The sequence below is a fragment of the Grammomys surdaster genome, unplaced genomic scaffold (assembly GCF_004785775.1).
Source record: "Grammomys surdaster isolate TR1022 unplaced genomic scaffold, NIH_TR_1.0 243, whole genome shotgun sequence".
In the NCBI taxonomy this organism is placed as follows: Eukaryota; Metazoa; Chordata; class Mammalia; order Rodentia; family Muridae; genus Grammomys; species Grammomys surdaster.
Window position 1 is genome coordinate 5665874 of NW_021604688.1, and position 15175 is coordinate 5681048.

Sequence of the window (15175 nt, forward strand, 5' to 3'; positions counted from 1 at the left end):
CCTAACCTAACATCTGAATTGTGTAGGTGTGAGATAGCAGTTTGAAAAGGGTCACATCTACTAAGACAGCTGCTTGTCATGGGTCACAGCCACATAACGATAACAACTCAGAGAAATGGTATTGGTTTTGAGCTCCATTAAAAATGTTTGAATTGCTCAAAGCAAGTTACACAACTAAGCCTAGGTGCGATGGGATGACACAGGTGGTGTGTAAGTCACTAGAGACCTAATACTATACAGCCATCAGTGTATCTCATGGGTGGAGATGTGCTTAGCATGCACAGGCCCTGTGTTCTCTCCCTAGAGCCTTTCACCAAAAAATAATATTTGATCATATTAAGAAGTTATATTAAGCGGGACAATAATATAGTAGTTATGGTTTTAGCAATCTTTTTAGGAATATATATTAAAATATTTACAGATGATAATGATATAATTTTGGATGTCTCTTTGAAAAATTGGTCATGGGCTAGAGGGCACGGGAGGTGTTGTAAACGAGGACTATTGACTCTGTGTTGGCAACTGGTACACTGATAGGGGTGGTGGACGTGTCACACCATTTGTTCTCATCCCTGTCTCTTGTGTCTGAAATTTCCACAGTAAAGGAGATTTAGAATACCATGCAAAGACTAGCATTGAAACCATCCATCTCTGGGTATTGACTAAAAAGAATTAGAATCAAAGGTATCCGAGGTTTTACAGCAATTGTGCATATTCACTGTATCCCCTCTTCTTGCCCCTACTTACAACAGGGGCTTATGTACAGTCCAGGCTGGCCTTGTGCTCAGAATACTCCTGCCTCAGCTCCCAAGTTGCTGGGATTATAGGGTATACCACCACACCTGACTATACCACTACCACCACCACCTCTCTTTCCTCCTCCTCCTCTTCCTCCTTCTCCTCACCCTCCTCTTCTTCCTCTTTTCTTGTCCCTTCCTCTTTTGACCAGTGTTTTGTCATGGATCTGAATTTGAGAAATTCTCCTAGTGACTTGCACATCACAGCATTGCCTGAATAGCTTCCTCAGATTCCTTTCTTTACATAAACTTTCTGGCCGTCTCCCCTTTCCTTGACACAGGCCAACAAAAGTGACTCCTGCACACTCTGCTTCTCAGGAAGGGACTGTGAGTGGAATGTCACTTGATCTTTGGCCCTTTGAGGTTAGACAAAGAATTAGAAATATCTGAACGGTGCTTCAGACCCTCTCATATCGCTGCAAATGTGTGCTTAATAAGAAACAGAGTGAGCACTTAGGTCAGGGGGAGTTCAGATGGTCTAAGAGCGTTCTGTCAGAAATGGGGGAAAATAAACTAGAAACACTCAGAAACTCTGCCTTGTCCACACAGTGCCACTTAGAGTTTTAAAGCTGAGACGACAACTGTGACTTGTCACACATTGACCTTCCAGACAGGATTCCTAAGAATGGGAATTTCCAATGAGATCTTGCAAGGCTGAGCCTTAGGTGAACTCATCAGGTCTTGCCCTTTTAACACTGTGTCTGAGAGTGAAGTCTAGGGGAATAAAATGGCCAAAAGATTTCAAATCACTTTCACATATCTGAGTACTCATTATAAAATATATCTTTCACTTAGGACGTTCACACTAAATCTGTCTTATCTAAAAGCTGTGGTTGGAAGAAATAGGGGTGAAGGGTGAAGGTAGATGGCCTGTTGTTCATCAGCTGAGTGTCTTCGGTACTGCTAGAATCCCCTGAACTTTGACAGGAGTGGCTGAGCCACTGACCCTAGCCAGGCTCCCCCTGCCAAGGGAACATAGGTGTGAAAATGTCAGACCATTGCTTTTGCAGAAAACTGTCCTGGAGATGTGAAACCATACAACATTCCCCGATCTCTATCGGCTCTTTATTCCTTCATTCTCTCTCTGAGCAGGATCAAGTTGTAAACATCTTCAAAACAAGGAAACTGTATAGATTTGGGCACACATGTGGGACCATGTGCCCCACAGTTGCTCAGCCTAACAAGTTGCTCGGCTTAGTTGAGCCTGGTCTAGTTGGGCTGCCAGTTGCCTAACCTAGTGGTTCTGTGTAATGGAAGAGTATGGGAGCTTCCTGACTACATCTGTGCTTTCGTCAGAGGAGGGCATCCCTGCTTGAGTACCATCCACAGAGACACTCTCCACCTTAGATAGCCTCACAAGTACAGTTATTCTCACCAAGGGACCAGAGAGTATGAGACTTGCTGCTGGTCACATCATGTTCATTAGTGGCAGAGCCGACTGCATACAAAGGTCTGCTCAACACTAAGGAAAATGACATGACATGACATAATATGATATGATATGAAGATGTGCAAAGCTAATTGTGAAGAAGGGCAAGAGAGGCTGAGGGGCCAAGCTTGCTGCCGGAGTAAGGTGAGGCAAGTCATACACTGCAGAATCAAATGGAGCAGAAAGCTTTAGAGCAGCAGCTCTCAACCTGGGGCTCATGACCCCTCTGGGGGTCAAATGACCCCTTCATAGGGCTTGCCTAAGACCATCAAAAACCACAGACATTTACATGATTTATAACACCAAAATTATAGTAATAAGGAAGCAATGAAAATACTTTATGGTTAGGAGTCAGCACAACATGAGGAACTGTTTTAAAGGACTACTGCCTTAGCAAGGTTGAGAACCATTGCTTTAGAGAGAGTATCATTTAGCCTAGAGCACAATCAGAGCTGGATATGCAGGGTCTCTGCAGAAGGAGTCACACAGACCTTTGTAAAGTAACCTTTGATAAAAGGCAGGCAGAGAAGTACATGGGGCCAAATGGCCCGTGCTTTGCCTATAAAACCGAAAGTGGCAAAAGTGTGAGTCTCTTCTCTGTATAAATATGTATCACTTTTGAAGAAAAAATTATTGAAAGACATTTTAGGGACGCTTTGTATATGGCTTCCTAAGGTATTTGAACTCAAGTTCTCGGCTTAGTGCAAAGTGCCTTCACTGAGTCATCTCACCAGCCCTAGAGAATCAATCTCTCTCTCTCTCTCTCTCTCTCTCTCTCTCTCTCTCTCTCTCTCTCTGTGTGTGTGTGTGTGTGTGTGTGTGTGTGTGTGTGTGTGTGTGTGTATGTGTGTAGACAAGGTCTCCCTTTGTAGCCATGGCTATCCTAACTTACCATGTAGGCCAGGCTGGCCTCAACCTCACAGATACCCACCTTCCTCTGCCTATTGGGTGAGAATATTTTTTAAAGCATTCTGTCCCATCTTTGTTACAGTATGTGCAAGCTCCACCCCGGGCACTGAAGGTTGCCCAGGAGCATAGCTGTTGTCAAGTAGGCTTCTGGAATCATACAGTGCATACTGCTCTAGAAAGCCTTTCAGAAAGACTAGCAGGGAAACCAGCACCTGTTCTTCTGGAGTCTGTAGCTCTCACCTGTGTTGTCTCCCTCTGAGCACCCTCTTTGGGAAGGTCAGCTCAGGAATGATCAGGTGTGGAATCCAGGAGGACTCAGGAAAGCCTCTGCCTCCTAGGATGGAGAAGAGCCAAGGCAAGACAGGAAATGATGGCCAGGCAAGTGTAAGTGTGGGTGTGAGGTCCGTATTAGTGCTATGATTTGCATAGGAACTGTCTTCCACAGGTTCAATTGGATCTACTCACTGAGAGCTGGTCTGGTCTGTAAAATGAGGGAAAATTTAAACGACCGATGGACACACTATTTGGTTGCAGTGTTAAGTGATGGTAAAAAGGAAGAAGAATCTATGTGAAAGAAGTAGGCCCCTGGGGTTGGGGAGGGGAGGCCTTTTAAGACAAAAGTCTTCTCTGTGTCACCATCTACATCCTGGCTACCATGGAGTGAGCAGCTTGACTCTCTTTTTCCTAAATGTCCTGTAGCAGGTATTTGGTTCACTGATTCCTGGACGTCAGGGTGTGAGCAGCTTTCTTCCACCATGGTCTTCCACTGTGACATCACTGTCTTTCTATAGAACCAAACATGCCCGAACCATTTAACACCATGAGCCCAAACAAATCGTTCTGTTTTAAGTTGACTTGCTCAGAGACTGAGTCACAGTGATGAAAATCTGATGAAAACATTTAGATTTTTGACAATTTCGTGTATTTGGTCCATACAATTGACCAGACACTGTGCAATTGCAGATCGAGCTTGACTACTACACATGGGAGGGTCATTTTAAGATGGAGCAGAGGCCTGCGATGTAGGGAAATAAATAAAAGCAGTTTTAAATCCACTTAGAGATGACATACAGTCACAATCAAGGCCTGAGAAATGCTATCATATATACTCTGCTTCAGAATATCATAAAGTGTATCATATATACTATGCTTTTCCAGGTGGCACTCAGGCATGAAGATGGTGATGAGACAGCTGAACCACCCCCCAGTGGGCACCGAGACCGGAGGAGGGCCAGCATGTGTTCTGGTGGCACAGTGGGTGAGCAGCAGGGCCTTGACCGCAGAAGGAGCCGTAGACACTCAATCCAGAATATCAAGAGCCCACTGTCAGCTCCCACCAGCCCCTGCTCCCAGTCGGTTCCTGCCTTCAAACCTAGCCAAGTTCGAGATCTCTGTGAAAAGTAAGCCTAACCCTGGTGGTGGAAAGAAGTAGAAAGAGAAAGATCATATGACTGACCACAGTTTCCTTCTCCACTAGATGGTAGGGCCTCCTAGCCTTGCATCTTGCCTCTCTTCTACCACTAAACCATAAGCCCCTCAGGGAGCTTCCATTTAAGCTACTTCTGATGGCAAACATAGACTTGACCGTACTTAACCCACCTAGTATTTTTTTTTAAGATTTATTTATTTTACTTATGAGTACACTGTAGCTGTCTTCAGACACACCAGAAGAGGGCGTTGAATCTCATTACAGATGGCTATGAGCCACCATGTGGTTGCTGGGATTTGAACTCAGAACCTCTGGAAGAGCAGTCAGTGCTCTTAACCATTGAGCCATCTCTCCAGCCCCACCCACCTAGTATTTTACAAAACAGCAAAATCCAAGTCCAAAGCCATGGCCTACAAGTAAAGGGTATGCCACCCAGCAATGCAAGGCTGGAGGCTCTTGAGTGTAGCCATACACAGACTGGTTTTAGATATGTAGAGTAAACATATGTAAATTTAAAGACATCTCTTTATATTCAGCACATTCTCATTTCAGCATTTACTCACTCAATAAACATGTTTATCGAATGTCTATTATAGGTCTGGACCATTCAAAGGTATAAAGATACATATACATGTAGACAACAAATGTATGATGATCTTTATTAACCTTGTATCTGAGCTGGGGGAAAGAGAATGAGGTAGGGAGAAAGAAAAAGAAGGACCCATAGACCTATGAGAAATTATTATGGATTCAAAAAAGAAAGCTTGACAGTACCTGTGGGAGCCTGGAATAATTCTAGGGAAAACAACAGAAGGATAGCCCAGCTTTTCAGGCCCTGAGACAGCTGCTCCAAGTGGATGCTGTCCAGTCGCTGGAATAATAGGCCTCAGAGGTACCCTATTCATTTGCTGCTGAGGTAAGATGCAAGGCGTTTTCATATCATTATCAAGGGCGCCACCATTCTCTCTCATCCTGGAAATATGTGTGGGAGTCAAATTTAGCCTACCTGGCAGCAGAAGGAGAAAATAACTCAGTATACATTTGACAACCTTTAGAAAGTCAGTCATCAAGAATGAGTGGGTTCCTCCCAAGCTCCATTGCGGAGAGACTAGCCCACCATCTCCATGACAGAGATGTAGTCCAAGCAGTGTGGTGCTCATGGAGTTGCATGGCCATATACCAGGCTATACCTCTGTTTGCCTGCTAACCAGAAAGCAGGAGGAGGAGGACCTGGTTTGAGAGGCATGTGCAGCATGCATGGTACCTTTCTATGTCATGGCCCCAGAGGTCCAGTTTCTGAGTTTGTATGACCAGCTTTACTCTAGTGAAAGTCCCAAACTTCTAAATAGATTAAAGTTAGGAAGATTTACCATGAGCATTACATTTTGTGACTCAGGACCTTGAAGAAACTCATCCAGAACTGAAGCACAGTCCACCTGAAGCACTTACCTAGTACTGATCCTAGCTAGCAGTTTGGGAAATTAACTCAGAGGAGGCTGAGGAAAATGTACACATAGTAGCTGAAAACCATTTACTTAAACCTGAAGGCAGGCAGGGGCTAGCCTTGTCAGCCTCACTGATTCTTCACTCTGATTCATGCTGTGCTTGTTTCTGGCCTTGTTCTTCCTCTCCTGCTTTTCAAGGGCTCTTGTATTGTGTGTTTGAGTGACTGCATCTTCTGGTTAGTTGGCAAGGATGACAGCAGTGCAGGGGATCGTCCTAGGAGCAGCTCCTAGTCTCCAGGTTCTAGGCCCAGCAGGAATTGAATCTGGGATAGGGAGAGGACATAGAGACACCACTCTGCACGATGCTTGTTTTGTTCTTTCCAAGAAGTATGCATATTTCCAGTTTGTAGAGATTAGAGGATAGCAAAGAGAGCTGGGGTGTCACTCAGTTCTTGCCAGGTACATGCGGGGCCCTGAGTTTGATCCTTAGTACTGCGAAGTAGGAAATGAACGTAAATTAAAAGTATGAAGCTGAAAAGAAAAGACATTGGTCACTCTTGTAACTTTGAAATAACTTTGCCCATAAAGCCTATTGGAGGGAATCTAGGGTGGCAGACAATGGTGGAATTCTCCTCAAAGCAAGGGTGCAAAGTAGGAAAAGATGGTGAGAAAGAAAATGGGAAATAGTCTCCTTGTGCTTCACAGAGGCACCTGCCCAACATCTGTACACTCAAAATAAGACTTCAGAATCAAGCAGACCTATTTTTCAAGCCACCCTGGCGGCCTGGGAAGCAAGGCTGTGAATCCTTGGACATAGTTGATTCTTGTCTGTAGTAAGGTTCCTGTCAATGCCACATAGGAGGGCTCAGAGGCTGGGTTTTATCCTCTGTGACCCAAATGATGCCAGCACATTGGAAAAGACAAGAGAACTGTGAGAGGTCAGGAGGAGATTCATGGTGTTGGAAATGTGTGTGGGTCTCTCTGCTCACATCATTTGAGTTTAGTTCTCATAAAGATTGTCTTGAACAGTGTGGGACAAGTACCAGCCAGCAGGTATGGTGGGCTTTGCAGTGGATGCAGGAGTAGGGGAAGGGCCGAACTATGAGTTAAACTCAATTCTTGGCTATTAGAGTTCAGAGCTACTTCCCATCTACCTACTCTTAAACATTTGCATTGGACAAGACTTACACTTCAGACTCTTTAGAAAAAGAATTGGTCTTCATATGGGCATGTCTTCACTGAAGAAAATATAAATATTCAAGAAGAATTGAAAAGGCCTCCAGATCAAGCTTCCTTACAGACATAAGCCTGTCAGATTATTGCTATCATTTTACTAATGATAGTGTGACCCTGAACTCATATTACTATGCTATGACTTCTACACTGGCCATTGCCCAAATAAGGTAGACTTTATTGATCATTGTTCAATTGTTTATTGTTACCTGAGACTTTTTTATGTAATGTGTATACCATAATGAATTTCATCTTTGTATTTTATTTTTGTAGATCTGATTATAAGCAGAAAGATAAAGCATTTTCACTTACTACTGAGAAAATTATTTGGGGTCATCTAATTAGCAGAAATAAGCAAACCCCCCAAACCCCAACAGTGTATTTCATCCAAATGGCTACCATCTATACTCATCCAAAGGACTAAAACATTCTTGACATTTGTCTACCCTAAAGCAGGAACCCAGTAGAGTGCATGTATAGGCTCGGGCTCTTTCTTTCATGAGCCCCTATTCTACCACATATTTCCTACTCGTTATCACAGTCTCCAGCCTTGATTTACCTACCCAAGCATGCCCCTGTTCAACCAGGTGCTTGCTCTCAACATACAATAGGTCTCCTTCTGTTATGTCTTCTAGTGTTTCTGGTAGGAAACACTGCACAGGACCTTGTGTGCAACTCCGATCCCCATCCTGTTGAATTGCACACAACATTCCACTCTCCAGAGGTAATTTTAAACTCACTAAGTCAACTGATGCTTGCACAGTCCCATCTAGCACTCAGTCATGTGTGTATTCTCAGAACATGGAAGAGAGCCTGGCAAGTTGTGCACAATGACAGCTGGCTGGGGAATGGAAGATCTAGACTTATGCCATGTGTACCAAAGGGTAGTGATGACTGGCTGTCATATAAATCTTAGATGTCAGGAAATACTAATATCCAATGCTTCCCCCCCAACCGTTATAAATGCAAATTTTATACTAATGTCAAGGCTCTTTAAAATAGACATTAGGCCAAATTGAGCTCACTGGTTGTATTTTACCAACTATTGTCCTCAGGAGCCAGCTAATTTTAGAGAACCTTGGAGGAAATGGGGTGAAATTGCCAATGAGGAAGATGTGAGTAAGGACAGGGAAACCACCACACCACATGGGGAGACTGGGGAATCTTATAGTTGGTGTTAGAATAAGAAGGAAAAGGAAGCTGTGAAGTGCTTCAGTTGGAGAACAGCTTGCCTAGCATGCACAAACCCTGAGCTGTATCCCTGGCATCATATAAGCCAGATGTGATGGCACATACTTATAGCTCTGGCACTCAGGTAGTGGAGACAGGAAGATTGAGAGTTGGAGGTCATCCTGAGCTACATAGCAAGTTTGAGGACAGCTTAGGGTATATAAGACTCTGGGAGGAAAACCCCGTAAAGAGATTAAGAATATCTTGTTGATCACAAATTCCTATGATACAGGTGAAGTTGGAGAAGGGTGGATGATAAGCTGGGGTTGGGTGTACAGAGCTTGGTGGGGGGGGAGGGGGTAATGACACAATGCAGGGGAGATGGGGGAGTTAGGGAGGTCACAGCAAGATAAGCTCAGTTCTAGTGATCCCCAAGGAAGTAGTTTTCAACCAGAAATGGCTTTACCACTCAAGGGACACCTGGCTATGTTTTTGGTTATCACTACTGGAGTGCTTGGATCCTGTGGACACATGGTAGAAAGAGCCTAGGAATGCTGTCCTGTTATGCACAGGACACCCCTCACTGAAGAATTAGCTCTTCTGGAGTATGTGAAGGCTACATCAGGAACCATGCCTTAGTAAGCGCAAGTAATTGGCTGGAGTTTTCGCTTCCTTCTTGGAATGCTTCCAGGATTGGGAATGGCTGTTAGACATGGTAGTCAAGGTAGATTTATTTATTTATTTAGATTATGGGACTCTGTGTACCTGCCTCAAATGTTCACATACCAAACTTTGGAGCAAAATTAACTTGATTCAGAAAATACCATGAATCTGTTAAAAATTCAGGTCTGTACATTTTATTTCTGGTATAAGGGGTTCATTGGCATTTTACAGCTATTACAGAGACAGCATTTTTTTTTAGCAAGAATGGATTTGTGGAATGTCTTAATCCTGGTAACTCTGGCTTATGTAAGTTATAGCAGAACCCTTTTTCTAGTGTTTGTTTTATCTCTTTTAGCAAAATTTCACTCTTCAGATTCTCAGCAAGTAACACTTAATTCAGTTATGGACAGGCTTGACTAAAAGGAATGAGTCAATCAGCAACCAAACACAGCCAGTTCTAATCAGCTTCGAGTCTATCACATTCCAAAAAATTGACATCTTGGAATGTGACACCTTCACGAAACAAATTGGCAAGGCAGCAATATAATTACATAACAGAGGTGTGCTGGTCTGAGGCCAGGCCTCATGACCCTGTTCTGGGATAGAAGCACAGGCTCATATAACCAGAGATGTGCAGGTAGAACATGGAGGCCAGATTAACGGTTCTCCTTCAGTTGCTGATGTGGTCAATGGTTGACACAGAAGTTAAAAGGCTAAATACAAGAGTTGCTGGGTTTTCCATGTAAGTTAGAAGAAGAATGATAAAGACATGCTTGCTGTATTTGAAATATAAGTATCTATTTTAACTAATTGAAAAGTCATTAGGATAAAAACATAGGGTATTGTGTGAGCTTTTACTGATCCCTCTGCCACAGATAGGACAGTGATGACAGAAACAAATTATTTGACCCAAGTGCAGCTCCAAGTACCAGAGAATTTAGCTGGTGTTACTTACAGGAGTGTGGGCAACTTATCGGCAGTTACACCAATGAAGAAAAAGAACTCCCAGCAACCACTAGGTCCCAGTTGCCTGGTGGATGGTTACATACTCGATAAAGCTTTCTGAGCATCACAGTGATACTGTCTGGTCCCTACTATAAAGCAATAGCCATGATAAGTTGCTAGAAAGCTGTGATAGTAAAGCCAGGCTCTGAACATTACTCTCATGATTGTGTTAGGCTCAACTCCAAAGAGATTCTGAATGTCACCCAGATGGTAGACTTGGGAAGATCAAGGTTTCCTCCACAGGAAGATAACTGACAGTAGAGGTAGCACTCATGAAGCACTCACTTGTAGGAACAGGACTGAGGATGGGGGATAGATGAAAGGCAATGGAGTCATGTGATGAATCCTGGGAATCAGACTCTGGAGAGCAGCATCAGTGTGCAGATCTGAGTTTATTGTGCAGCACATAAGCTTATATACCATGTTTGAGCCAATTCCAAATCCTCAGCCAATCACATATCACCACACTGTCACTGTGTCCCAGTAAAAGCTCTGCCTGACATGGTTACTCAGAAGGAGTCGGGGGAGCGTCACCACCAGTTAGGACTTCGGTGAAGACAGGGAAACAGCCTCCACCCTGGCCTTGGTTCCTTTTGTTGTCTCACTGGTGTTCCAGGAGCTATCTTTCATCTATTGCCTTGAACAGAAGATCAGGACTCTTCAAGGAGTCACAGGAGCCTGTGGTACCTCACTCTCCATCCCACTCTTGCCTTCACAAGGTTGACCTCCACATCCACCACATTTGCTATCTGCTGTGTGGGGTGCTAAGCAGTTTTTCATGTGTTGTAATTTTCATGGAGAAAGTTGTAGTGTCCTTTTTATTTAATAGACAGAGAACTTGCCTAGATTGTACTGCTGACCAGTGACCAGTTATGGCTTAGAGCTTGTACCCAATCAAACATGACTGCCTTTAAAGACACTCTGATGGGCTAGAACGTGTTTAAGAGGGGGGCAATGTTTTCGTTTCAGGGAGCTAATTAAATTCCCTGAGGAAGAAACCATCATTCAGGGCAAATGAATACTTGAGCTTGGTGGTCTTAAAGAGCTGTATTACTTATTGGTTTTGATTAGTTATTGGTTATCATTTGGTTTGCTTTTCTCATGAACGGGCACTGAAAGGACATCTGAAAAGGACTAATTCTGGAACAAAGCTTCCTAATAGACAGAGACTAACCAAGCAATTCCAGCAGAGATGGAGAAAGAAAGGTGTAGCAAACAGACACTCAGTGATTCGAGGTGGAGGAGGTACAGGATCTAATGTTTTAGCATCTAATAGTCAGTGCACCAATTAGTGGCCCAGTGGGTGGTGGGATGAGGGGTGCTAGGCCTTGAGGTGAGCCTGTGGGTGGGAGTACAGGGGAAAGATTGGAGATGCTCACTATGCTCCTATGAGATGGGGGAAGGGCATTGACATTACTCTACCAGCCACAGGAAGCAGTGGGCAAATGGAGAGCCTAATTACAGAACCCAGTGGACTAGTGATCTCATCTTTCTGTATTTTGACAAGAAGGAGATGTATTTGGTTTTAGACAGGACTTGTCCACAGGGCTCTGTTGCCAGGATTACAGGATTCATTCAGTGGTTACCTGGGGAGGTCTGCAGCAGAGTAATGAAGTTGACCCATCTCTTGGGAGGAGTTGGCAATAAGAAATTTGTTTACAAGGGAAAAGTCTACTATGAAGCAAGTAGGCATGACATAACATTAACATAAAATCTTTGCCTCGGGTGACCTATTAAGTGCTGGCTCCTACAGCTAGGCTTGGCCAGGTGCAGTAAGGAACAGATACGGTGGTCATGAGCAGAGGTATGCTCCTCAGGCTTGAGCTCAGCCATATACCTCTTTAAGAGGGTGGTAGGAGAGTTTAGATAGACAGCCAAAGTATGCACTTAGGGGGGTGGGGGTTATGTTAGCCACTTCATGCCATGAAGTTTCCCCACATAATGTTCTTTTAGAGAAGGTAATTGTTAAATAAATATGGACATGAACTGGAGAAAATATTTTATTATCCAGCATAAACTTCCTAGAGGATTTCACAACAACAAGGTTAACAACCACTGGTACCATGAGCAGCAAGTAGCTACTTGGGAAGGTTTATCTGATGGTCAGTGATCTGTTATGAATGAGAAGCACTGACAAGGCCTATGACCTCCTGAAGTAAGTGTTACTGGATGGCAGCCAGGGTTGTGCAGATGTCCAAGGAGCTTCCAGAGCACTGTCTAGCAAAAGGCGGGCTGAAGGAAACAAAGACTGGATCAAGGAAGACAGAGCTTGGGGTAGCAGTAAAGAGGGAGCCACTTGGGCTGTGAGGAAGAAGTCAAATTGTAAAGTTTCTGACTTTTGGAAAACCATGACTTGATTGCCAATTTCTTGGGAGTTTGATCTTTGCCGATGCCATGGTGTATTTGGGGATCTTTCTAGATTCTGAGGAAATTGGTAGACACTGATCATGAAAACCACATGTGTGTGTATTGGGATGGGTCTTTGAGTGAGACCTGGAAGTGGAAACACTCAAGAGGCTAGAAAGTGTGGGATGGGTGAGATGCAGAAGGGCATGGATTACAGGACAGTGACTCAATCACACTCAGAATTAGAGTTCTCAAGCACCCAGTAGTGAAGGATCCTGGGCTGACTCACTCAATAGTTTCTGGGTATGCTGTGTTTGAAAGACCTAAGAATAGTAATTCCCAGTCATTTGGACAGGCACCTGTAGGAGCCAAGTATGTACAGCTGAGAGGTGTAAGCCTGGGCTAAAAAGCAGAAAAAGTCAGCCAAGAGGCAGAGAAACAGAGATAAATGCCTGAGAAAGAGAGTGCTAGATTATCATCTTATGAAATGATACCCGTGAGACTGCCACTCACTCCCCAGTCAGGGAACTTTTAAAGTGCTCACCCTCAAAGTGTGAGTACTTCTCAAGCTAGTGGACTCTGATGGCATGAGGTTTCTCAAGGAGACCAGACTATTCACGTGTGGGGCTAGAGGGAAGGCCTGACTGATGATTTGGTTGGTGATGGGCTAAGTTTGCTCCCCTTTGACCTGTACAGACCCCATGTTTCCTATAACACATGCCTTCCCGTCCAGGATCCACATGCTCACAACCTTTGCTGCTGAGCTTGGATTTCTGAGGTGGTCCATGATGGTGTAATTATGAGTACATGTGGTCCAAAACAGGCTTTTGAGAAGAGAGCATGGCCTTTTCAAGAGTTTTGATTAATTAGATCCGCTCGTGGGTGGAGCAGTATCAGTTTTCCTTCCTACGTTCTACAGTTAGGCCAGGCATGGTGATACATACCTATTTCCCCAGTACTTGAGAAGCAGAGGCAAGAGGATCTCTGAGAGTTTAGGGCCAGCAAGCCGGGACTACATAGCAAGGCACCATAAAGAGAGAGGCTGGAGAGAGAAGGAGGAAAGAAAAAGGCCTATAGGGAGGGAGCCTGGTGGTAATTCTGGACTGATGAAGGATACAAGTTAGAGGCCAAATGTGAGAGCAAAAGATAAGTTGTCACTGAATCCAGGCGATGCTGATGAAGTGTCGGACAAAGGCCCATGGAGGACTTAAAAGAACAAACCTGGCCTTAGGTCACACTGTCACTCTGAGTGATCAGAAAGACGGTGGTAATGACAGAAAAATGGTACTCATGATGAAATGAATATTCTGTGTACTAAGCATTTGTTAAATAGCTGGTAAGGAATATTTGTACATTCAGCAGGGTACCTCTTTCTGAAAATGATGCTGTTCTTTCCTGTACAGAGGCTTGACAGATTCACATAGTCACATTTGTCAAGTGTCCTTTTGTCAGCATGCTGGCTTGTTTTGTTTTGTTTTAACTTGAAATGAGGTCATTATTATGAGAGACTTCTCAGAATTGAGTTGATGTGGGCCGTACCCGTATACATGGGTCAACCCATGGTGTCATGGATATCCATTGAGTCTCTTTGCTTCCTGGTGTTAGTAAGATGCTAATGAGGTGGAGAGGGAGAGTAACAGGCAGGAGAGGTGAGCTGGTAGGCTCTGCATGCATGTGAATACTGGCAGAAGAGCTGCTAGTATTCAGAGGGTGGGGAAAGGAAGGAAGAATAAATGGCTTCATCCAGTTATTAAAGAGGTGTTTCTCCAGCTGGTTACTCTAAACAGAGAGCATTTCATAACTGTTAAGGCCATGATGCTGGTGTTGGGCTCCGTGGGTTTAATTCCAGTTTAATGCCAGGGAACCCTGAGATTGTCCTAACCTCTCAGTGCCTCGGGTCTTCTTCTGTGAATGGAGACACTAACAGGAGACCTTTCCAGAGGTCGATCAGGGAAGGTGAGCTATGTAAATCATCTTACATGAAAGCAGCCAGAACACTGGCTAAATAAAAAGAATCAGTGACTTCAGAGATGTAACAGAGCAGAAGCAAGCACAGTGCAGGGCTGCCTACCCCTGTACCTTGTGGACCATGCCCTTCAGAGCTTAGTGGTCCTGGGTGCCTTTTGGACAGTGGATGCCCTTGATTTTCCTAAAAAGGCTTCCCAAAGACACTGTAACTCAGAGAGGGGCCAGAGGCAATTCTAAGAACTTTAGGAAGACTTGGTTACAGAATCTACATTGCCCCAGAGACATAATTTCATTCCTGAGATCTTTGCTCCTGCCATGTGGTTTTGGCTTTTTAAACATGAGATTAAAAGGTGACTAGCGATGAACCCTCTGGAGGAAGTGGCCGGTTCAGGCCTGCTGCATGCTAGCATTTCTCCCTCACAGACTCATGGTCAGGATGGGGTAAGGAGGGGGAGTGGACAGTGTGTCATGGCTGTATGCCATGGGCAAGCCTCCTGAATGGGAAGCAAATGCTTGCAATACTCAAGATAGCCAGTTTTTGACCCTACAATTCTTAAATTTATGACCAGCTTTGCAAATTTGCCTTCTCATTTGAGGGTAGAATAGTTTAAGTGGCAACATCAGAAGAAGAAAATTATCAATTACCACTGACCTAGTGTTGTTTGTGTGTCTGGACTTGTCCACAGCCTTAAGAGCTTTTGTCACCAAGGTGCCTTTTGTCACAGCAAGGCATCTCCACTAGGGAAACTCAAACTGCCTGCTTTTCCAGAGCAGCCTTGTG

At 44.2% G+C, this 15175-nt stretch overlaps 1 protein-coding gene across 1 annotated transcript in view; it reads left to right on the top strand.

Annotated features, from left to right (window-relative positions):
* Positions 1-15175, top strand: part of Fhod3 (formin homology 2 domain containing 3) — a 416588-nt gene that overhangs the window by 285044 nt on the left and 116369 nt on the right. The window contains exon 10 of the mRNA XM_028774845.1: positions 4294-4535. Coding sequence (XP_028630678.1) covers positions 4294-4535 — 242 coding nt within the window. The remainder of the gene's footprint in view (positions 1-4293; positions 4536-15175) is intronic.